This window comes from Plecotus auritus (genome assembly GCF_963455305.1).
Source record: "Plecotus auritus genome assembly, chromosome: 6".
NCBI lineage: Eukaryota > Metazoa > Chordata > Mammalia > Chiroptera > Vespertilionidae > Plecotus > Plecotus auritus.
The window spans coordinates 32,654,448-32,680,654 of record NC_137773.1 but is presented as its reverse complement, the minus strand read 5'-3'; the positions used below and the strand labels follow the sequence as shown (position 1 = coordinate 32,680,654).

The following is a 26,207-nucleotide window of genomic DNA, read 5'->3' as shown; positions in this document are numbered from 1 at the left end:
TGCATGCCTAGCCAACAGTAGGCCCTAAATTTTTACCAAATAAATGAATGAATTTTGAAATGAGATCAATCCACATTCATAGATAGAATAGATGTTTGGCTACTTTGGAGGCTAAAAGGGTACCGCAAGGCCCTGTCAACTGAAGAATTTTTCCTCTACCAGCCTTCCAATTTCTTATCCATGCCTATTATTAATATAATGGTTAACAATAATGGAGTTATAGGTGCCAGACACTGTTCTAAGCACTTTTTTAGATGTATTGCTTTATTTAGTCCTCTACAACCAGATGAGGTAGGACTATTGTTATGCTCCACATTGTAAACAACAAAACTGAGGCCCAGGGAAAGTAAGTAACTTTCCCAAATTCACACAGAAAGAGAGCAGTGGAGATAGGCTTTGAATGCAGGCAGCTGAGCCCCAGAACCCATGCTCCTAATGTCTATGGCATCCGTCACCACTAGTCCCTCCTTTACACTGAAGCACTATAGGTGGGAGGAAAGACAGGCAGGACAAACATATTTCAACTGTGATTCATTGGTCACAGTTAATTAGAACACTGTAGTGGATTGAGAAATCTGTCATGACTGGGTTCCATGTGAGAGTGATGAATGTAGTGAATTTGCCATGGTTGATAAACGGAAGAGAAGGCGCATACTTGTCATCCCTGATGTATCATATTAAACCATTGCCAACCTCTAGGACATTAGTCCAGGTTCACTTATCAGAGAAATAGAATCATAAAGCCTGAAAAGGTTGCAGCTGCAAATGGGCTTAGAGAAGTGGCCCAAAGCTACAAAAGCCCGAATCTTAAATCCAGATACAATACCACAATGTCTCATGACTGGGTGACACTTGTATGGAAAAAGATAGAAATAGGTTAACTCCAATAGGGAAAAGTGGTCAGGAAAGGTTTAACTTACAAAATAGTGTATCAGTGAGGGGGCTTCTGGGAAGGTTTAACATATGAAATAGTGTATCAGTGAGCACCAAGAGGCAAAACCTGGGGGCGGGACCTCACCCTGAAGTGGCCAGCACACCTCTACCTCACACCACATGTAGAAATTAACTCATAATGGATCAAAGATCTAAATTTAAGAGCTAAAATATAAAACTCTTAGAAAACATAGGGGTATTCATGATTTTGGATAAGACACCAAAAGCACAACGAAAAACAAACAGATAAATTAGACATCAAAATTTACAACTTTTGTGCTCCAAAGGACACAAGTAAGACATCAAGAAAGTGAAAAGACAACCCACAGAATGAAAGAAAATTTTTCCAAATCATATATATGATAAGAGGCTTGTATATAAAATATATAAAGAAGTTGAACACTGTAACTCAATAACAAGTAAACATATAATTTTAAGTGGGCAATGGATCTAAAGAGGCATTTCTCTAAATAAGATATAGAAATGCCAATGATCACATGAAAAGATGCTCAACATTAGTCATCAGAAAAATGCAAATCAAAACCACAATGAAATACTACCTCACACATATGAGGATGGCTATAATCAAAATAACAAGTGTTACTGAGGATATAGAGAAATTGAAACTTTCCTACACCACTGTTAGAACTGTAAAATGGTGCAACTGCTTTGGAAAACAGTCTGACAGTTCCTCAAAAGGTTATACATATAGTTATATGATCCAGAAATCTCACTCCTAGGTATATACCCAAGAGAAATGAAAACATACATCCACACAAAAACTTGTACATGAGCTTTCACAGCAGTATTATTCATAATTGCCAAAAGCCAAATGTGGTCTATCCATATAATCAAATCTTATGGAGCAATAAAAAGGAATGAAATACTAAGACATATGATAACATAATAAACCTTAAAGAGATTATGCTAAGTGAAAGAAGCCAGTCACCAAAACCCACATATTGTATGATTCCAAAATGGGCAAATCTATAAAGACAGAAAGTAGGTTAGCAATTGCCTAAGGTTGGGGGAGAGGGGAAGGATTTGAGGCGGTGATAAAAATGTTCTAAAATTGATTGTTAGATGCATGACTGTGAATATACTAAAATCCATTAAATTGTGCACTTTAAATGTGTGAATTGTATGGCATATAAATTATATCTTGTTAAAACTGGTACCAAAAAGGAGAAAGAAATCAATGTGCTAAGATGGTTATTACAAGTTCTAAAGGCATAGTGGCAGACCACAAAAAGAAAAAGAAAAAAAAAAAAAGATGAGGACAGAGAACTGTTTGCAATGGTGAAATGAGAGGTTAGAATTGTCAAGATGACCTAGATCTCCTTTTCAGATCTGGTCAGGGTGTGCTATTCCAAAAAAGACTACATCCCCTCTTGCTGGCTGGATGGTCAGGACCCAAAGAGCTATTAGTGCTCCAGAAGCAGCTGCTGGTCTGACCAGAACAGAGCTATGAAGGAGGAAGACTGGGGGGTTACTATGCCAAAAGTCCATTCTCCACTATGGAAGTAAAAAGAATAGGAAACTCATGAACTGTGTGATTCATAAATGGCAAAGAACATGTGTGCTTGAACTAAAATAACTTAAAATTGAGGGAGGGGAATGTGAAAACAATGCAGAAATAACCCTAGACCCCTGGGACATAATGTAACATTTCCTTAGCTAAATCCCTGTATGGTGAGATGCTTTACCCAGGTTTTCATCAAAATAAAGTATGCCTCTCTCCAGTTCCCATTAAACTCACACAGATCAATAAAGTCTATCCAGGCCCTTCTGTCAGCCTCACCCATTCCACTCTAGTTTTTAGAATGAGCCAATTAAATACAAAGATTATTCACTTAAATTTCAGTAAAGCACTAGTGTTTTCCAAGACAAATTTCATGAAACAGTCAGTCTATACGTAATAACAATCACCAAAGTGGGTTCTGTAGTCAAACACATGTGGGAAACCCTCACTTAGACAAATTTTTTGCAGGACTTCTCAGAGCCCATATGCATTATGAATTTCAGAGTGGGGCACAGCAGTTTTATATCTCATTTTTCAAACTTATTTGAGTTCCGAGCTCTATTTTTCCCATGGAGCATCTTGAGAAAATGTTCACTTGAAAATGCTAAAATATACAAGAGAAGAGGAAGGAGGACTGTTGGAGGATATTAAATCCAAGTAGATGCATTTAGGGAAAGATGCAAAAACGTGGTAACTTGCAAAAGAAGTAATAAGAACATAGCATGATGAATTTCTTAAGTTATTTAAGAAAAAATTTTAAATACTAGTAATGAAAGGTGAGGGGGGAGTCTATGTACATATCTATTCCCTGAGCTCTCCCTTTTTGCAGTGACTAGAGTTGGCTACACCTGGCAAAATAAGGTCTAATGAAAGACATGGAATTTCTTTTTCTTTTTTTCAGTTTTATTGAGATACTAGTGGCCCGGTGCATGAAATTCATGCACGGGGCAGGTGGGATGTTCCTCAGCCAGGCCTGCAACCTCTCCAATCTGGGACCCCTCAAACAATGTCCTACCACTGGTTTACAGGCATCGGGCCTAAACCGGCAGTCAGACATCCCTCTCACAATCTGGGACTGCTGGCTCCAGCCACTCACCTGCCTGCCTGCCTGCCTGATGCCCCTAACCACTCTGCCTGCTGGCCTGCTCGCCCCCAACTGCCACCTGCCACTGGCTGCTTGCCCCCAACTGCCCCCCCCTGCTAGCCTGCTCACCCCCACCTTCCCTCCCCACTGGCCTGCTCACCCCCAATTCCCCCCTGCTGGCCCGCTCATTCCAAACTGCCCCCCCACCGCTGTCCTGATCACCTCCAACTGACCCCCACTGAGGGCCTGCTCACCCCCAACTGGCCCCCCTGCTGGTCTGCTTACCCCCAACGGCCCCTGCTGTCCCATCCTAGCCTGATCACCCCCTTGTGACCCAAGGTCCCAGACCCTCCTTTTTTCCTTTTTCTTTCTTTCTTTTTTTTTTTCAGCGCCTCCTTGAGCGGAGGCCAGGGCCAGCTGGAAGCAAGTATCTAGGATTTATTTATCTTCTATAATTGAAACTTTGTAGTCTTGAGTAGAAGCCAGGGCCAGCCAGGGCAGGTGGGAAGCTTGGCTTCCTCCATTGCCAAGGCAACCCAAGCATCCTGCTTGCTCCAGCTCCGTGGCCAGCCGTCATCTTGATTGGGTTAATTTGCATACATGCTCTTGATTAGCTGGTGGGCGTGGCTTGGCATAGCAGAGTGATGGTTAATTTGCATGTTTCTCTTTTATTAGTGTAGACTAGAGGCCTGGTGCACGAAATTTGTGCATGGGGGGCGGGGTGTCCCTCAGCCCAGCCTGCACTCTCTCCAATCTGGGATCCCTCTCACAATCCAGGACTGCTGGCTCCCAACTACTCGCCTGCCTGCCTTCCTGATTGCCCCTAACCACTTCTGCCTGCCAGCCTGATCACCCCCTAACCACTCCCCTGCCAGCCTGATTGATGCCTAACTGCTCCCCTGCCAGCCTGTTTGCCCCTAACTGCCTTCCTCTACAGGCCTGGTCACCCCTAACTGCCCTCCCCTGCAGGCCTGGTCACCCCTAACTGCCCTCCCCTGCAGGCCTGGTACCCCCCAACTGCTCTCCCCTGCAGGCCTGGGTCCCCCCCAACTGCCCTTCCCTGCAGACCCAGTCACCCCCAACTTCCCTCCTCTGCCGGCTGGGTCACCCCTAACTGCCCTCCCCAGCAGGCTTGATCACCCCCAATTGCCCTCCCTTGCAGGCCTGGTTCCTCCCAACTGCCCTCCCCTGCTGGCCATCTTGTGGTGACCATCTTGTGTCCACATGGGGGCAGGATCTTTGACCACATTGGGGCAGCCATCTTGTGTGTTGGAGTGATGGTCAATCTGCATATTACTCTTTTATTAGATAGGATAGAGGCCTGGTGCATGGGTGGGGGCCAGCTGGTTTGCCCTGAAGGGTGTCCCGGATCAGGGTGGGGGTTCCCTTGAGGTGTGGGGCGGCCTGGCTGAGGGGCCTGTGGTGGTTTGCAGGCTGGCCATGACCCCCGGCGACCCAAGCAGAGGCCCTGAGATCTGGGATTTATTTATCTTCTATAATTGAAACTTTGTAGCCTGGAGTGGAGCCAAGCCTTCTGCTTGCTCTGTGGCAGCAGCCATTTCTGTTGGGATTTATGTATCTTCTATAATTGAAACTTTGTAGCCTTAAGCAGAGGCCAAAGTAGGCCAGGACTGCAGAAGCTTGGCTTCCTCCATCGCCACAGGCAACCCTAGCCTCCTGCTCTCTCCAGCTCTGTGGCGGCAGCCATTTCTGTTGGGATTTATTTATCTTCTATAATTGAAACTTTGTAGCATTGAGTGGAGGCCTGCCTGGGCCGGCAAGGGCAGGCGGAAAGCTTGGCTTCCTCCATTGCCAGGGAAACCCAAGCCTCCCTCCTGCTCTCTGTGGCTGTAGCCATCTTGGTAGGGTTTATTTGCATATCCCCTCCTGATTGGCTGGTGGGCATGGCTGGTGGGCGTGGCTTGTGGTGTAGCGGGGGTATGGTCAATTTGCATATTACTCTTTTATTAGATAGGATAATTGACATATAACACTGTATAAGTTTAAGATATACAATGTAATGATTTAATATACATTTATATTCTAAAATGATTACATATATACCTCACACAACACCTATTTTTCATGGTCAGAAGACTTAAGATCTACTCTCTAAGCAACTTTCAAGCATACAATACAGTATTGCTAACTATAGTCACCATGTTGTACATTAGATCCCCAGAACTTATTCATTTTATAACTGGAAGTTTGTACCCATTGACAACATCTCTCCATTTCCCACCCCCAGCCCCCCTAGGACCCTGACAAACACCAATCTACTCTCTGTCTCTATGAGTTCAGCTTGTTTAGATTCCACATACAAGTGAGATCATACAGTATTTGTCTTTCTCTGTCTGACTTATTTCACTTAGCATAATGCCCTCAAAGTTCATCCATGTTTTTGCAAATGGCAGTTTCCTTCTTTTTTTTCCTTCAGATATATAACCAGAAGTAGGATTGCTAGATCATATGATAGTTAAATTTTTAATTTAAAAAAAATATATATATACACATATATATACAATTGATTTCAGAGAGGAAGGGAGAGGAAGAGAAAGATAGAAATATCAATGATGAGAGAATCATTGATCGGCTGCCTCCTGTACATCCCCAATGGGGATTGGGCCCGCAACCCTGGCATGTGCCCTTGACTGGAATCAAACCTGGGATCCTTCAGTCCGCAGGCCAATGCTCTATCCACTGTGCCAAACCAGCCAGGGCTAAATTTTTAATTTTTTGAGGAACCAATACTGTTTTCATTAGTAGCTGTAAAATTTACATTCTTAACAACAGTGCACAAGTGTTCTCTTTCTCCACATCCTTGCCATAATTTATCTCCTTTTTTTATAATAGCCATTCTAATAGATATAAAATGCTATCTCATTACGGTTTTGATTTGCATTTCTCTACTAATTAGTGATAATGAGCCCCTTTTCATGTATCTGTTGGCCACCTGGATGTCTTCTTTAAACAAATATCTATTCAGGTTCTTTGACTAGTTTATAATAGAGTATTTTGTTTTTTGCTATTGAATTGTATGAGTTCCATATATACTTTGGATATTAGTCAAATATATGATCTCCCAATATTTTCTCCCATTCTGTAGTTTGCCTTTTCATTTGTTATAGTTTCCTTTGCTATGCAGAAGCTTTTCATTTTGATGTAGCCCCACTTGTCTGTTTTGCTTTGGTTGCTTATGCTTTTGGTGAAAAAAAGTCAGTGCCAAAACTAATGACAAGGATCTTCTTCCCTGTTTCTCTCTAGGAGTTACATGGTGTCAGGTCTTAACACTGAAGTATTTAATCCATTTTGAGTTAATTTTTGTGAGTGGGGTCCAATATCATTCATTTTCATGTCCAGTTTTTCTAACACCATTTATTGAAGAGACTATCCTTTACCCATTGAGTAGTCTTAGCTCCTTTGTCAAAAATTAGTTGACCATACATACATGGGTTTATTTCTGGGCTCTCAATTTCATTCCATTGATCTATGTGTCTCTACCATACTGTTCTGATTACTGCAGCATTGCAATACAGTTTAAAATCAGGAAGTGCGATGTCTCTAGCTTTGCTCTTCTTTTACAAGACTGCTTTGGCTATTCAGGGTCTTTTCTGGTTCCATACAAGTTTTAGGATTATTTTTTCTATTTCTGTGAAAAATGCCATTGGAATTTTGATAGAGATTACACTGAATCTATAGATGGTTTTGGGTAAAGGCATTATAACAATACTAATTCTTCCAATACATGAACACAGAATATATTTCCATTTATGTGTCTTCCTCAATCTCTTTTATCAGTGTCTTATAGTTTTCAGTATATAGATCACTTACCTCCTTGGTTAAATTTATTCCTAAGTATTTTATTGGGGGGGTTTTATGTTATTGTAAATAGGATTGTTTTCTTTCTTTCTTAATTTGTTGTTAGTGTATAGAAATACAACTGACTTTGTATGTTGATTTTATATTCTGCAACTTTACCAAATTTATTTATTAGTTCTAACACTTTTTTGGTGGAGTCTTTGGGTTTTTCTATATTCAGACATGTCATCTGCAAAGAGACAATTTTATAACTTTGGTTTTTATTTCTTTTTCTTGCCTAATTGCTCTGTCTAGCACTTCTAGTACTATGTTCAATAGGATGGTGAGAGTGGTTACCCTTATCTTGTTCTTGGTCTCAAAGGAAAAGCTTTCAACCATCCTATATAATAAAATCCTAATATGTAAATCAACCCAACAGTGGAACGACCAACGGAATGACTGGTTGCTATGATGCGCACTGACCAACAGGGGACAAGATACTCAATGTAGAAGCCGCCCCCTGGTGGTCAGGGCGCTCCCACATGGGGAGCGCCGCTCAGCCAGAAGCCGGGATCATGGCTGGTGAGTGCAGTGGCATTGGCTGGAGCCTCTTCCACCTCCACAGCAGCACTAAGGAGCAGCGAGCCGAGCAGTAAGGAGCAGTGAGCGGACAGGCAGTAAGGAGCAAGGGGTCCTGGACTGCGAGAGGGATCCCAGACTGTGAGAGGGTTGTCCTAGTGCTGGCTTAGGCCCAATCCCCGTGGGGAGCAGGCCTAAGACGGCAGGCAGACATCCCCAAGGGGTCCCAGACTACAAGAGAGCACAAGCTAGGCTGAGGGACTCCCCACACCCAGTGCACGAATTTCGTGCACCAGGCCTCTAGTTGAGTATAATGTTAGCTATGGGTTTGTCATATATGGCTTTTATTATATTAAGGGGTGTTCCTACTATACCCAATTTATTGGGATTTTTTATCATGAACAAGCATTGAGACACTTTTTCTGCATCTATTGAGAGAACATATGGTCTTTCTATTAATTTGGTTTCTCACATTTACTGATTTATATATCTTGAACCATCCTGTATCCTAAGGATAAACCACACTTGATAATGGTATATGATCTTTTTAATGTGCTGTTGAAATCAGTTTGCTAGTAATTTTTTTTATTCCTCACCTAAGGATTTTTTTTCCATTGATTTTTTAGAGTGTGGAACGGAGGGAGGGAGGAAGAGAGAGAAAAATTGATGTGAGAGAGACACATTGATTTGTTGCCTCCCGCATGCACCCCAACTGGGGCCAGGGATCAAACCTGCAGTTGGTGCCTGGGCTGAGGCTCTAACCACTTAGCACACCAACCAGGGCCAGTTTGCTAGTATTTTGTTGAGAATTTTTGCATCACTATTCATCGGGGATATTGACATGTACTTTTATTTTCTTGTACTATCCTTATCTGGCTTTGGTATCAGGATAATTCTGGTCTTGTTAAAAGAAATTTGAGAATGTTCCCTCCTCTTCAAGTTTTTGGAAAAGTTTGAGAAGGATTGGCATTAATACTTCTTTGACTGTTTGGTAGAATGCACCAGTGAAATCATCTGCTCATGGGCTTTTCTTTGTTGGGAGATTTTTGGTTACTGATTCAATCTCCTTAATCATGACTGGTCTGTTCAGACTTTCTATTTCTTTTTTATTCAGTCTTAAAAGGTAGTATGTTTCAAACATTTATCCATTTATTCTAGGATATCCAATTTATTGGCACATAATTGTTCATTGTGGCCTCTTATGATCAAGTGTATTTTTGTAGTATCGTTTGTAATGTCTCTTCTTTTATTTATAACTAGAGGTCCAGTACACAAATTCATGCACGGGTAGGGTCTCTCGGCCTGGCCGGCGATCAGGGCCAATTAGGGCTGATCAGGGCGGCCGGCCGGCCAGGGGGAGGAATCATGGGAGGTTGGCCAGCTGCGGGAGGTTGGCTGTGGGAGCACACTGACTACCAGGGGCAGCTTCTGCATTGAGAATCTGCCCCCTGGTGGTCAGTGTGCATCATAGCAACCGGTCAACCGGTCGTTCGGTCGCTTAGGCTTTTATATATATAGATTTTGAGTCCTCTTTCTATTGTCTTGGTTAGTTTAGCTGGGTTGTGAATTTTGTTGACCTTTTTTAAAAACCAACTCTTAGTTTTATTGATTTTTTTCTATTATCTTTCTAGTCTCTATTTCATTTATCACTGCTTTAATCTTTATTATTTCCTTTCTTCTGCTAACTTTAGGCTTAGTTTTTTCTTCTTTTTCTAATTCCATAGGGTGTAAAGTTAGGTTGTTTATTTGGAAACCTGGAGTCTTAAATTAGACATAGGGAACAAGCCAACTCTAGGGAACTACATGAAGAACTTCAATAGAGTCTAGGGAACACAACACAAATTCTTCAGTGACAAGAGAACCATACACATAGACACAAACATCAGCATTGCCTACTGCCAAAGACAAATATGAACAGAGCTTCCAGGAAATTTGGCAAGAGGCCTAATAAAAATTGAGCAATAGGGCATAAGATAAATTTAACTTGGTTTTTATGCCAAAGACTGGACCCTGCAAAAAGGAAAAATGAGGAAATAAATATAGAATCAGATAGAACTTTTTTAAAAAGTAGTTCAATCCCTTACTCAACAAACATATCTTCACCTATATATGCTTATGCTCATGCCATTTTCTCTGCTTGGAAGACTTTTTCCTATCCATTTATCATTCTTTAACTCTCACTTGTCCTTCAAAATTTACCTCAAGCATCATCCCTTTTAAGAAGTGTTCTCCAAATTTGCAGTTTGGCATACTTGCTTCCTTAGCAACCTCACAAAACACCTATTTGTACTACAGAACATAATTTTCATTGACCTATTTATTATTTAACTTTTTACCCCCACTCACCCATCCCGAGTCACTGCCTCAGTTCCTATGAAGTACTAGGTGCTAGACATCAAAACAATTCAGAAATTGCCCCTGCCTCAGGAAACTCATGAGCTACATAGAAAAGAGGAAATAAACAATTACAGCTCACAACAGGATGAATAATGGCATGGGCAAAAAAAGCTTCTGAGTTCTCTAGAAAGGAAGAGATTGTGTGCACAAGTTTTGTACAGAAAAGCATGTTCAGTGTCCTGAACCTGTCTTGCAACAAGCTCATCCAACATGCACACTGGCTTTACAAATAGCCTGCACACCCATCACCATTTAGCTAAGTGAGGATGAGTGCATTTGCATTTCATTTATTTCTTTATAGAGTTAAATTGCATTTTAGAAGCTAGGTATTTTTCCATTCATGTGGCTGTCTAACAAGCTAAGTTCAGACCAAGGAATGAGAGGGAGGCCAAAAGAAAATGCATGGCATCCACAATCTTTAATCTGCAATTGTGTGTAGGTGTTGTAATCATTCTATTATTGGACTACAAGCAGCTGGTTCAGTTGGAAACAAAGTCCATGAACAGAACTTCTGTAACCATAAAGGATTTCTCCCCTGTGATTAAGTACTAAAATGATAGGTGTTAAATACAATGGAAAGAGAGATTTCTGAAAGACATCTATCTCAATCAGAGTTTGAAAGGGGAAGCCACGTGACTGAGATTGGGTGGGGAAGAGTCAGAATTCACTAGGAGGTGCTGTCCTAACTTAATAGAACCTGATAACGCTCACCAGGCAAGTTGCTTCCAAAAGGGCACAGGCAAAATAGGAAATGTACCTCCTCAGTTCATTCATAACCTTGAACGCCTTCCCCATGTGGGCAGGATTGACAGTGATAGTCCTCTGGTTCTTCTCATCATCCCCAGCCTGTATCGGGGACTGGGAGCTCAGCTTGGTGCTGTAAACAGGAAGGGAGTGGGAGGGAGGAAAAAGAGGATCACATGTTGATAAACCCATTCACCCAACTGCACAAGTGCATGCATTTGCCCACCCACCAGAGGCATCCCTGTCAGCCTGTTCTCTTAACCACAAACCCAACAGGGAAGGAATGCATTGGGTCAGGCATTTCTGCAGAATCTCCCAATACAAAGTGCATTCCTCTGGTGGAAGATGGGTCCTATCTCAGCTTATTCCACCAAGCACTTTTGTGACTTTGTAGGAGTGCTTAACTTCCATCTCTCCAGATGGGGAAACTAAGCACTATACCATTCAATTCATAGGGATGTTTGTTCATTCCACAAACATCTAATGGAGCCTACAGTGTGCCAGGCACTGTATTGAAATTTAAGGGAAACACAACAATAAACAAGAAACAGATCCTGCTCTCACAAAATTTTGAGTTCAGTGGAGGAGAAAGCCAAGTAAACATTTAACCATTGTATCTTAAGTATTATAATTCGACTAGAGGCCAGGTACATGAAATTCATGCACTTGGCGGGGGGGGGGGGGGAGAGGAGGGTCCCTCAGCCCGGCCTGCACCCTCTTGAAGTCTGGGAGCCCTCAGGGGATGTCCAACTGACAGACATCCTTAGCGCTGCTATGGAGGCAGGAGAGGCTCCCGCCATCGCCATTGCGCTTGCCAGCCATGAGCCCAGTTCAGGGCTTCTGGCTGAGCGGCGCTCCCCCTGTGGGAGCGCACTGACCACCAGGAGGCAGCTCCTGCATTGAGCATCTGCCCCCTGGTGGTCAGTGCGCATCATAGCAACTGGTCATTCCGCCATTTAGTCAATTTGCATATTAGCCTTTTATTATATGGGGTAAGAGTAATAGAAACACACAATTGGGGGAAAGGAGACATATGTAATACTTTAAACAATAAAAAAAAGGTTAGAGAAACACAAAGGATGGGCAACTATCCCAATGCTGGTATGCTGAGGGGAAAACTTCCTAGAAGCTGAGTAAGAGCATACATTAACCAGGTAAAAAAGGAAGATGGAAAGTATTCAGACAGAGGGCAGTATGCACAGAGACCTGGAGAAAAATTCAAGTGTGTTCAGTAAAACTAGAGGAGAGTATCAAGAAAAAAAGGCTATTAGACTGAACAATATTGTGTCATATAAGCAAAGCTAAGGAGTTTGGATTTCATTCTGAAACCATGAGAAGCCATCCAAAGGTTTTAAGCAGAGAAGTGGGGCAGGAAGCAGGTGAACACATTTGTGCTTCAGAAAGATCACATTGGCTACAGTATAGAGAATGGTGACACAAGTGAAAGTTTTTGGGAAACCATAATCCCAAACAAAGACAAGAGATTGTAATTTGTTATGAAAAGAAAGGCTATCTATGTGAGCTAAATGAGCAGGTGGTTCTAGCAAGTCACTCATAATCTCAAAACCTCCTGTCCCAAAGACAAAACACTTAAATCCTTTTGAAATCCCACCCAGAATCCCAACTACTCCTAAGCAACATGTCTAAACTTTATGGGGGCTGAGAAAGAACCAAAAAGAATGAGTAAGGAAAGCACTCTCTCCCCAGACTGATGAAACTACTTAGCTCCATGGTCAAGTCTGGAACCTTGGAGTTACCTCTGTTTGGACAAGGCTAAGCTTTGCTTTGCTAGTAGGAAAACAGAACCTTCTCCACTTGAGTAGATTTAGGGACCCACAGTTTACTCCAACTCTAGGACAACAACAGTACTTTCTTTTGCCTTTCCCTTTGCCTCTGTCCATGCTACTACCCAGCTCTGAAAACTCTTGAGAAAGGGAATGCTGTGGTTAAGAGAATGTTCCAGAGACCTGAGAGTCTCTATAGATCTCACACTGGGATTTGTTAACATTCAAATACAATCAAACATGCCCCAGACCCGTCGCTCATCTGACTCCTCCTTTGGCTTCTTTCCCTACCTTCAGTTCAGCATGTAAATGTAAGCCACAGGCATCTGAACTATGGGACTGTTTGGATTCTGAGTGCAAAGAAATTAACTGAGCTGAGCACAGGACAATATAAAGAGATGCACAAAGGCAGATGATCAGAGTCATGTGTTTAAGGAGATCAAGAAAATCTCAAAACTGAAAATGTGATCAGGAAGAGGGAGTACCCAGTAAAGATGAAAAACTTCATGTAAGGAAACCCACAAGCATAATTTTTTGTTAGTGTCCTTCCTTCCCTACTCCAAGGCCAGAAAGATAGTTTTTATTTTCTACTAACATTTTTACTTTTGATATTTAATACCTTATATTATCTGATGTTGATTTTTGTGTCATGATGTGAAAAAGGGAATCTAATTTTTCCCATAAGTCCCACTTATTGATTACTTCTTATTTTTCCCACTCGCCTGTCATTGTCATGCCACCTTAGGTCCATATCAAAGCTCCAAATATACAGGGATCTATTTCTTGACACTAACCTATTCCATTGGTCAGTTTACCTGCCTCTGTACCCGTAATACATTATTTCTGTAGCTCCATAATAAGGCCTGATATCTGATAGAGCAAGTCCCCAATCCTATTATTATGTTTCAGATGTGTTTTGATCATTCCAGTCTCTTTACTAGTTCATACAAATTTTAGTATCAGTTTGTCAAGTTCTATGAAAGACTCTGATGGGATTTTGATAGAAACTGCATTGAATTTATAGATCAATTTGAATAGAACTGACATCTTTCTGATATTGTATCTTCCAATCAATGAACATGAAATATCTCTCCATTTATTTAGGTCCTCTTTAATGTCATTCAAACTTTTATATTTTTCTGCATGGGGAACCTTATATCATTATATTTATTCACTTTATTATTTTTGTTGCTATTTTATAATGGAAATTGTGTCATTTTAAATTATATTTTCTGATTATTATGGTTTATAAAATGCAACTGATTTTTGCAAATTGATCTTATATCTAGCCACCTTACCAACTGTTTCTATTATTTCTAACTATTTGTCTGAAGATTTAATTAGGTGATCTATATTAACAACTTCATTGCCTGCATATACTGCAAGAGTTGTTTTCCTCTTTTCCAATTCTAAGGGCTTTAGTTTCTTTTTGCAAGAAGTTCTCCACTGGCTAGGATGGTCACACAATGTTGAACAGAAAGTGTGCTAATGAATATTTTTCTCATCCTACTGATGTTAAAGATCTTCTAATGTTTTCCTATTGTGTATGTTTGCTGTAGGATTTTTGTAGATACCCTTTCTTAATCAAATTAAAAAAATTTCCATGTATATTATTGTTCTTTAATCATAAAGTATACTGGATTTTATCAAATGTTTTTGTAAATCTAATGAGATGATTATATGGATTTTTCCTTTTATTCTTTTAATGTGGTAAATAATATTAATATATTTTCTAATACTAAACCATACTTGCATTCCTGGGATAAAACTAAAAACTATAAAACACTGCACAAATATTCATTATAATTTTCAAATTGTAGAGAGACTTAAAAGCCAGGAAGAGAAACTATCATTTGGTATCGATCAGGGAACCATTGAAGGTTTTTAACAGGAACTAATAAAAGCCCAGTGGACAAACATTTTAGTTCTATTTCACATACAGGGAGTGGGTGTAGACCAAATAGAGACAAGGATGGCTTGCTCTTCCTTGTTCTGTTGCTCTTTACACTTTCCAGCCTTCCAGAATGGCCCAATAATGATATATCCCTGTTAAAAATAATATTGTGTTTACCAAAGTTCTCAAACATAGATTGTCTATTATCAGAGGACTTAATTTCAACAAAATGCAATTCACACTGAAGCTTCCCTAAAAGAACAACTTGATGACTACAGGGCTGGCTAAGGAAATGACATCTGGTTTTCCCATTCCACCCTTGATGCCAAGGCAAGTCTTGACATCAGAAGGAACCAAATCATCCCTTGGTCTCTCTCATCCCTTGCTCCCCTTGGGTGTGAAGACACAGGAAGTCTAGAGTGGTATCTCTCATTTCTGGAAAATACAAGCTTCTTGGCAACTCACTGGTCTTCCAGAGAGTAGGAAGTTAAGTAACTTCTTAAGTAAAGAGACTATCTAAGGAGTCAGAGGAATTAAAAATCTTGTACAAGATCACAGATAATAAGTGGCAGAGATGGGATCTGAGCTCAGGTGTCCTTGACTTGAATCAGTCCAAGTTATTTCCACCATAACCCACGCCCTCCAGCAATATAGTACATAAATATATGCACACATGCGCGCGTGCGCGCGCGCGCGCACACACACACACACACACACACACACACACACACACGTGCCTCAGCCTAGGATCACATCTCAGGCAGAGTTGCTAGATCGCATCATTCCCTCCCTTATACCTTTCTCCCTCCATTCATACCAGATCTTAACTAATTAATCCCCAACAGATAGCCCAATTCCACTTTCTCAAGGCCCAATCTCCAGCATGCTCAGTTCTTGATACCAGACAAGTCTGGTGGATTCCCCCTCTCCACCTGTGAAACACAACCATACTGAGGTATATTCTCCTCTCTTGCCCATACTTTTCACCCTATCCAGACCCAGCCAAAATCATACACACACACACACACACACACACACACACACACACACACCCTTCTTTGGGCAAACTCAGCCTACTCCTTACCTTCCCTCAAGCCTATTCTTTTTTCTGAGTTTCCTATCACCAAGGCAGAACCGACAACCCACTCACCTATCCAAGGCAGAAACTGGGATGTCATCCTTGATATCTCCTCTCTCTCTCTCTCTCTCTCTTTCTCTCTCTCTCTCTCTCGCATACCACTCACATACAGCCATAGTCCTATCAAATCTATGTCCTTTAATATCTTTCCACGCCATTCCCTTCTCACAGTCATTGTTACTACAACCTCAGTCTAAGCCATCATGATCTCTTGTTTTATTACTATGATAACCTCCTCCCAGACTCCAGAGTGATCTTCACAGAATGTCAGTGTAAGCATGGCATGTTCTATCTAGAACAAATCTCAGAGACCTAGCCTGGGCCTTCATAATCCACCATTTCCCTGAAGACTTCTTGTTACTGTAGTACTAAAATACTTGCAACTGCCTAAATACTAGTATACCAGGCTCTTTTGCCCTATCTCCCTTCTCCCCGATGTCTAGCTCATTCCTTTCAGCCCTTCAAGCCTCTTGCTGGGATCTTCCTATCATCCTCCACTAGATTGATTTCCCTTCCTATCTGTTCCCTTGGTACTCTGTGCCTCCCTCTATATAATAATGTAATTACCTCTTACTTCTCTAACTCCCCCGCACAGTATGTGCTGGAAATGTTTAACAGTTGGTTTCAAGGAAGGGAGCCCTGATTTTTAACATTTGCCAATTTCCATGGTGTAAATACTCCCACCACAGCATATTTCAATCTACCAACACAATGTCACTGAGTATATGGAGGTGGGAAGAAATGTGCAGCAAGCACATCATTATATCACCATATAGTATTTCCATTATACAGATATAAGAGACATAGTCTAGGTCCGTGGTCAGCAAACTGAGGCTCGTGAGCCACATGCGGCTCTTTGGCCCCTTAAGTGTGGCTCTTCCACAAAATACCACGGCCTGGGCAATTCTATTTTGAAGAAGTGGCGTTAGAAGTTTAAGTTTAAAAAATTTGGCTCTCAAAAGAAATTTCAATCGTTGTACTGTTGATATTTGGCTCTGTTGACTAATGAGTTTGCCGACCACTGGTCTAGGACAATGGTCGCCAATCTTTCGGACCTCATGGACCACCAGTGGTCTGCGGACCACCAGTTGGCGACCGCTGGTCTAGGAGACATAGATCATAGTAAAATAAATGGGAAGTGATGAGTTTTGAGTGTTTATTACACTTGTTTTTAATATAATTAAGTTACATAATTTAATTTTTAATGAAAGTTGTATTTAAAAATTGACTCATAAAATTCCTAAAAATAAGCAGCTCTTGCAAGTGGATGATTGTTGGCTCAAGCACAACACTGCTCACCCAACTTTGAACTCCATGAAAAACAGGATGGTGTCTTATTTCCCTCTCTATTCTTAGCCTCTGGCACATGACAGGTGCTCAATAAGTGATTATTTGAGTAAATGAAGGAATGGGTAAGTAAATGAGGTATAACTACCAACTATTCCATCTTTCTTCACTTTCCCTTATAAAAATTATTATGGCTTTATCCCTCTAACTTCCCCTCCTTCTTTCCCCATAGGGGATTTGAGGAATTATTTCTTAGCTGTCTAGTTCCCTGCATTGGTGATACAGAATCAGGAGGATGGGGGGCAGAGAAAGCCAGCATCAACTAGAGAAAAGGGAAGCACCAAGAATGGTTGCTATTGCTGCTTATTGCATTCATTCTTAGGCTCTTTCCATCGCTGAGGAAAATTCAGGCAATGAATGGAAAGGAAAAGACACTGGATAGCATGTCAGCAAAGCAGGAAACAGAAAAGCCTCTGAGCAGGCTGACTGTGCAGAGGTATTTGGGGGATCTGTCAGATGAGGAGCTCCAGAGCATGAAGGGTGTGAAAGAGGAGAGGAAAGGGTAGCCTTAGAAATGCTGCTGAGGCTAGGAACTACATAGTCTGTAAAAGGCTTCAAGAAATGCAAATAAAGTTTAGGCAGAGTGCATTGATACTGGGCAACATACACAGAGCCCAGGCACATTATATTCAAGCTACAGATGAGACAGAAGAAAGGCAAAGTCGCTTAAAGAAGGGGGAAAAATAGCCTGGCTGGTGTCACTAGTAGTTGAAAGTCGACCCATGAACCAGGAGGTCATGATTCAATTCCCAGTCAGGGCACATGCCTGGGTTATGCCAGTAGGGTTCATGCAGGAAGCAGCCAATCAATGATTTACTCTCATCATTGATGCTTCTTTCTCTTTCCCCTTCTCCCTTCCTCCCTATGAAATCAATAAAAACATATTTTTTGAAAAAATAAAACTATGCCAAATCATTAAAACCCCTCATTTAAAAAAAATGTACTCTTTAGAAACGGAAACCAAAAAATAAGAATCAGAGAGAGAAAGCCCTTGGTCCCACTCATCCCACACTATCCAGGAAAGAAAATGATTTAATTATCAGACATAGTCATTTGGTTCAGCCTCAGGTCAGATGCCTGTTGTGAAGCTTAAGTGCCATAACTTAGCTCCTAGTTTACTAAGCAGCCTTTTGATCAAATTAGCCTCCCCCATGGTTCTCCTTCAGGAAGCAAGAAAAGTGGTGGCAGGCCCTCAGGAACATCTAGCCAGTAACTGTTTTCACAGCAAATTAACAAAATGTTGTACGCCAGGTTCTTATAAGTTCATCAGCTTGACTCTGCTTCTCCAAGTCTGGGCAGCAATAGAACGCTGACAAGATAAGATTGTGGAACCTACAGGGCTCTGAGCAAACTGCAGATCTAGCTTGTTTCCCAGTTCTAAAGTTCAAGAAATGTCCACTGACTTGGGATAACGTGCACAGCCTATAAGGCCAAGGGGGCTCATTTGTTATGTCCTACTCTCTGAGGTTCTTCACTGTGCGGCCAAACCTGCCCAAATGAAAAAAGACTGGATCCTCTAGGACCTGTGACACGGCGCTACTTCACCCCACGGGCTGCGGGGAAACTGTAGCGCTTACTGGAGTCAATATTATTCATTGTACTGAATTTGGAATTTTCACACAAGGCCATCATAATTCATCAAAGCCAACCAGCAGCTGTTGCCATTCTTATAATCAGGCTCAAGAACAGGTATGTTACTAATCACATTCCTAAGGGTCCAATTCACAGACCACTTCCTTCAAAACCCAGGGCTAAAAATCTCTTAAGTGGGCTGTGTAAAAATGTGAAACACAAGAGAAACACTTGAGTTCAGACAGAATTAGACAAGGAGCAAGAAAGACTAAAAAAAAGCACACCCCTTGTTATGTGGTATTTTGGAAGCCAAACTTCTGTTTGGTTTGAATAGGAAAACTGAGCTTTTCCATGTGTATAGATTTGATAAAGGCTACAATAGATATTCATAAGTTAAAAAGAAAAGTCCAGGAAAATTGTGCTGAGACTCTAAAAATCCTTATAAATTATAAAAAGTTACAGATACCTAGCTTGAGAACCACTGAACTTATTTAATGGGGCGGGGGGGTGGTCTAAGAACAAAGCATGTTCAAGTTATTTTTTATATAGTTTATTAATGTTCTTTTCAGGCTAACCTAGTTCTAGGGTCCATCTAGCAGTTGAAAAAAAAGTAGGTCAGTTCTATAATGGCAAATTTCATCAAATAAAGAACTTGCTTTGGAAAAGTTATCCAACAATGTTTTTGTCTGGATCTGGAATAACAATCTAAAATCTAGCAAGCAAGATCCTAAAAACCCAAACCTGAGTATGGGAAAACTAAATGGTTTCTGTCACTGATTATTTTTTTGTTTTGTTTTGTTTTTGGGGTTGGTTTTTTTGTTTTGTTTTGTTTTGTTTTTTGCAGTTGAAAACCTTACTTCACCAAAAAGTTTTTCCAAAATGGAAAATTTTATTTCAATTATCATGGATGAAATGCACATCTGCTTCAGGCAACAGCAATGTCCAAAGATTTCTTTAAAAGTTCCTACCCATGACTTCTGAGGCAGGAGAGGACTCAGCAATGTGCTGTGGGAAGAGAGAAAAAGCTAAAGCACTGCTCTCAACACTTGTCCTTCCCTGGATCTTGTTCTTCCCTGGATCAGTTCTCTAAGTTGTGTCTTCTCAGAAAATATGATCTATCTGTTCCTGGATCAAGGGCAAAGAGATATGCTCCATCTAGTTCCAAAGCTCCCCAAGGTCCAAGAGCAGGCTTTCCTCAGTAAAGATGTGCTATTCTCCCTCTGAGGACTGTTCACACAAATTCATGGCATAACCTTGGGTGCCTGGGGCCCACCTCAAGCAGGGGCATCCTGATGCTTCTAATGAAAGAAAGCACAATTTTAAGAAAAATTGACAACCAACTTCCCCTTTTTATGATGTTTCTTCCAAAAGTTGTGGTTCTCTGCAACTCTTGCAGATATGCCAGAGACTAGGCCTGAAAATAAATTTTTAATTATGGCAAAATATATGTAACATGAAATTTACTATTTTAAGCATCTTTTACTGTACATTTCAGCAGCATTAAGTGCCGGGAACCAATTCCAGCATGTAATAATTACAAGAGTTTCACCAAAAGGTTGGTGAAGCTTGGGCGGCTCAACAAGGGTGAGCCACATATGTAGTTTACTTGTTGAAATGGCTAAACGGCACTTCCCCCAAACCTGAATAGGATTGTTAACTGCCAGATAGCTCAGGGCATTTTATTGCCTCCTGTTGGCCAAATACCTGAACAGCTGTAGGCTATTCCCCAAACTGACAATGCTTCTGTACCCTTTGTTACCTTGCCCTTTGAAGTGTATATCTCCGCCTTGCCTTGGGACAAATTGTGTTGGATAAAAGCACAAGGTCCTTGGTCAAGGAGGGAGTCTTTAGCTCCTTCAGCTGAAGATCCTCTGACCCCCAATGCCTTTCAAAATTATCTTTCATCTCCAGACTCCTTAATCATCTATGCACAGCCCCTTTCTCCAGAATGCTGAACCCTTTGTAAGGCTGGGAAAAGAACCCCGGCAATTAAGTACATTTATGTTGTTGTGCAACCATCACCACCATCCATCTCCAGAACATTTTCATTTTCTCAAACTGAAACTCTACCCATTAAACAATAACTCCCCATTCCTCCCTCTTCCCAACCATTAGCAACCACCATTATACTTTCTGTCTCAATTAATTTGACTACTCTGGGTATCTCATATAAGTTAGAAATTTATTTTAATTCATCCATAAGTCTGATTTCCAGAACTGAAATAAAATCCCAATAGCAAGAGCAACTGCCATTTTCAATGTCCATCTGCTCTACGCACACACAAATACACACACACACACACACACACACATGCTATCACTGTAGTATCTGAGAGCCTTTTCCTTTGCAAAATAGAAGACAGAATCATCTTCCTCTGACAAACCAAGCCACAGCGATTCTTCACACAGAGAGATGGGAAACAACTTCAGAAGGACCCATACAGCTGGAGAGCTGGCAGGATACAACAAAAATGAGTATAAATTCACAGGTTCTTCTTAAGATTTTGGCCTGAACAAAGGTATATTCGGTGGTTCCAAATCTCAGGGTGTCTATAAAAAAGAAAACTGAGGTAGGTCTTGTTGAAACCTAGAAGAAAAAATGCCAACCCCTGTATCTGACTACGAGAAGATAGTTTAGGTAAAAAATCCTGGCCTGATAAGCTCTCCCTACTTTTCTCATGGGAATGGTCCCACATAATCTGCTTTGGATGACAAATATAGGAAGGCCCTAAAATAAGCGATGTTAATGTCATTGGGTTCAGCAGGGCAATAAATGAATACCAATGATAACAGCAACTACCATTTCCTGAGTACTTCCTCTGTGCCAGAAAAACTTGAATAGGTGCTTTCTACATCTTTTCTCATTTGATCTTCACAACAACTCTATGAGGTATAAATACTAGCACTCCTTTTGCACCAAAAAGAAAAATTATTTCTGAAGAAATGTGACACACTCAAGGTCACACAGTTTATGAAGTAGATTCACTGCAAGATCTCTGTTACTTTAAAGCCCATGCTTTCAATTAATGGTCTTTAAAGGTAGAAGTTATTTTCATACCCTTATGGCAAAGAAAGAAAATTGTTCATTAAAAATCTCTTGGCTGAAAATGTTTAATGCTTAAAAACAGCCCCAATTAAGCTTCATCAGGTTAAGTGTGGAACAAGCCTCAGATTCAGGATTCCTCCAGTCTCTGGAGGTTTGACATGTGATACTAGGCCAGTCACTCAGCTTCTCTGACCCTGAGTTTCTCAGAAAACTTGTAAAACAAGACCAATTCCCCCCTTCTCCCCTACCTCAAAGCATTCCATAGGGTCAATTACCCGTACTGAGATAATAAGGCCGATATCCAAGGATGAACCTATTGGCCAAAAGTTTTAAATCTCCTCTCTAACCAATTTGCTTTTTAATTATCAGAGCTTCCCACAAAAGTTATCAACTAATCAGCAAATTATTATCCAGGACCTACTATGCACGCAGTCACAGAGCAGTCACTGAGGACTATTGAGAGGTATAGGCACCATCCTTGTCCTTGAGGACCTATCTCCAAATTTGGGGAGTTATAAGATATAAAAAACAAAAGCACAAAAATTCTGGTGGCTGGATCTATTATTCAATACCCAACTATGAGATACCTAGAGATACTGGAATTCAGAAGAGCATCAACTGGGACCAGAAAAGCTGAGGTTTCCCGGATAGAGTGGAATTTTAAAAATTTTGGGAAAAAGGAAGGGAAAAGTATTTCAGGCAAAAGGAACGCCTGAAGGTAAGGACCTGAGTCTGGATGGAATACAGGATGAGCGATCACAAAAGACACCAATAGATCCCTTGGTGGGCATATGGGTGAGCAATAGAAATGGAGACTGGAGCCAGATTTCAGAAGACAAATGCCTGGCATGGTAAGTTGGTCCTGGAGTAGAAACAAAATATAGTGAGCTGAGTGACCTGAAGAATGTTGGAAGATGCTCAGTTTGTATTTCTCGCTACTCTCTGTCTCCAATACAGGAAAAGCATAAGAACATATGCAAAAACCAGGTGTTATAAAGCAAACGACATCAGCCATGCCAGCTGAAAGGCACCGAATACTGAAGTACAAGAGAGTTCCTTGAGGGCACGGACCCATTACATTTCTTAATACAGTCCTGGGAACACATTAGGTGCCCAAAAATGCTTGGGAAGCAGTTCTGCGATCTGCTGCTGCTATCTCACATGGACCTTTCAACCCATTATACCATGAGTCAAGAAAATAGGCCTGGTCCAGAACCTCTAACCTCCATTCACATCACCCCCACCCTACTGCTAGATACCATACAATAGAAAGGTGAAGACACTGCCCACCTCGGCCCCAAGTCTAGGAAACAGGCTACATGGAGTCCAACACTATGCTTCTGCTGCAAAGAGCATCCGGGGACAGACTGCACCAGCAGCATACTCTGTCCAAAAAGTCCCAGACTCTTGAAGTCACATCAAGAAACACAGTCCTGCCCTGGCAGGTGTGGCTCAGTGATTGGAACACCGGCCGTGTACTGAAGGGTCATGGGTTCAATTCCCAGTCAAGGGCATGTACCTGGGTTGGAGGTTCAAATCCCAGCCCTGGTTGGGGCCCGTGCAAGAGGTAACCAATCAATGTATCTCTCTCATATTAATGTTTCTCTCTCCCTCCCTTTTTTTTCCCCTCCCTCCCTCTTTCTTTCTCCCTCCCCTCCCTCCTTCCCTCCCTTCCACTTTCTCCAAAAATCACTGGGAAAAATATTATCAGGTGAGGATTAACAAAAAGAAAAAAAGAAACACAACCCCTGAGGCCTGTTCAGAAAAGAGGACACCCAGCAATCATGTCAGGCCTGGTGAGGTCTAGAGATGTTTAATGACATCACTCTGCACCATGAGGTACAAGAGTTGGGGCAATCTGTGCAAAGGAAGTGTTTACTGCGGTACTCTCCAGACAGTGTGGATTTAATTAAACCTGTTATCATTTAACCAGCAGGTTCCATCTGCATCAAACTGGCAACTCAAAGCAGCAGCCCTCCCCTCAGTGGTGCACTTGCATGGCCTGACCCCTCCCTGCTGCCATCTCACCTAGAGGAAAATGATAAGCCTTGTTCTCTACCAGCTGCAGATGCACAGAATGAAGAGGCTGGCACAACGAGATGTTTTGGCACACAGAGGAATGACCCGCCGTGCATTGCACTGGGCACCTTTACAGTGAAAGAATCAGATCCCCAGATAATAGTTTAAAATTTATAAACATGTGCTTGCCAGGAAATAAACCCTTACTAGTTAGATCCTGCTCGACAAACTGCTGATTCCTATTTCATAAGAAACCCCTGGTGAAAGAAGCAAGAGTTCCTCTTAAGAGCACACCTTCCAGTATCATTTATAAACTTTTCAATGCAAATGAAAGTCAGATCAGAGCGAGTGTCATCTGATAGGTTTCTCTCCTTCTTACCTGAATTTGTGTGCGTATACATGCACACAGGCAGGCACGCACGCGCACACACACACACACACACTTTTAGGAACGACATTACCATAACATGGTTGCTGAAGATTTGAGCACTTCAGTGTGAAAATGCAATCACTCTATGCCTGGCCAGCCCTGCTATAACATTAAAAAAAAAAAAAATCAAAGAAAAAACACCCCGGGGAAAGTAGCCAGGAAAGGGAAATGCCTTGAGAAGGGCAATCCTGATTCAGCCCATGCTGAAACTATTCCCAAACACCAGCCAGGAAGTCCTCTCTCAGGGTGCTCCGCTGCCCAGCAAATCCAGACCTGCCTTTATGGAAGCTAATCTCTGGAGAAAGGGGCTTCCCTGCTCTATTCGGCCTCCCGCTGGGATCCATCAATGGCCAGGTCTTCCTTCCGACCCTGCCTAGCTAATGCAAACACAAAAGCTGCCGCACGAGCACACATTCACTTACACACACACACACAACACACTTGCACATACATACCTTTCAGCCTCCATTGTGCAAGGCCCAGCGGGGGTGGCAGCTGCTGAATTGTGCATGCACCCAGAGATCCTAGCTCTGTTCTCAGTTCTCGCAGCCAACCAGCAGGAGATCTGATCAGCAACAGTGATTCAGCATGGCTGCAAATGAAGCCTCCTCCCTCTCGATCCTCCTTCCTCTGACTTACTAGCGGCAGCTTCTACCGCAGAAGCAGCAGCAACAGAAAATGTCTTACCCAGAGCTCCCTGCAGTCCTTTCAGCAGCTAAAAGCAGCAACCCACTTGCTCCCCCTCCCCCGCAGGCTTGCTGCTCCTCCGTCTCCTAGGAACAGTGCAGCTCCAGCAACCCAACTGCGGTGCCACCTTTCCAACTGCCTGCACATCTGCCCAGGCATCCCCAGCCCAGGCGACTTGTCCACCCCAAGGACTCGAGTCTTCTCTGCCTAAACTGCAAAGACTCAGGCAGTTATTCACTAGCCCAAGAAATACTGGCCCCCACCTCCTCCCCTGCCCCCATAAGCTATGAGTCTGTCAGCCTGGCCAGATTGCTGGAACCAGGAGGCCCCTCCCTCTGAGGCTTGCAGTGGAGTTTATCCACCTGGGGAAATTGACTTGTAGGTCACAGCTCGTGTCCCAATTCCTTCTCCTAAAATCTACAGTAGCTCTGGGAGTCTGACAGATAGGGAATAGTTAGGGGGAAAGAGCCTGATAGAACTGAGAAGAATGCACAGAGAAATTAGAAAAGGAAACTGGCAGATATAGGTGAAAATGAAACAAACCCCATTTTACTGCAAGAGGCCAAATTTCATAGCACAAACCTAAAATATCTTCCTAAAGTCTGTCCTATTGAAATTTGACTAAGCTGTGCTCTAACTACTAAGTCTCCCACTGACTCCCCATCTCCAGCCTAAGTATCCCACACCCTGTTAACTCCAGCTGTTGAGACTCAATTTAGACTAACTTAACTCTAAAACATAATCTTGGGGAGGCAGGAGGCCAGTCTGTGTCCTAGCCACAGCCAAGAGGCTTAGAGGTAACTAAGGCAATCAGCCACTGATGATTGACTCTGCACAAAAATGGGTTTAGAAGCTTCCCTGATGCCTCAGGAAATCACACATGGGCATCTCTATTCTGCGACCCCCCATGTCACACCTGTGCTTCTCAGGATCAGCCGCACTACCACTAGCTATCTGAGTGACTTTCAGCAAGTCTTTTCTTCACTGTGGACCTCAGTCCCTCATCTCAGAATGAGACCAGACAATCTCAAAAGTCCCTTTCACCTCTAAAATCACAATGAGTGTAAAAAATGTCTTAATGTTCCATTTTTCTTCTCATTAGAGTAACCCGTGAGATTGTTTTAAGGAGGAAATCTTATTGGACTCTAATTTTTTGTAGGATGCTTCAGGGAAAGTATGAGAGATGCTCAATAAATCTATTATTGTTATAATTTAGGCCTTTTTTCACTGCTA

The 26,207-nt window shown here is 41.9% G+C and overlaps 1 protein-coding gene across 4 annotated transcripts in view; it reads right to left on the bottom strand.

Moving 5' to 3' along the window:
* Positions 1-25,304, bottom strand: part of KLHL3 (kelch like family member 3) — a 112,658-nt gene extending 87,354 nt beyond the window's left edge. For 2 of the 4 annotated variants that reach the window (XM_080675817.1, XM_080675820.1), the window contains exons 1-2: positions 24,743-25,179; positions 11,071-11,190 (exon numbers count right to left, since the gene is read on the bottom strand). In XM_080675817.1, the coding sequence (XP_080531943.1) occupies positions 11,071-11,190; positions 24,743-24,798 (176 nt within the window). In that variant the 5' untranslated portion in view covers positions 24,799-25,179. Of the gene's footprint in view, positions 1-11,024; positions 11,191-24,742 lie in introns of those variants that run through there. The other 2 variants (XM_080675818.1, XM_080675819.1) reach the window with 2 other exon arrangements.
* Positions 25,305-26,207: the final 903 nt, after the last annotated feature.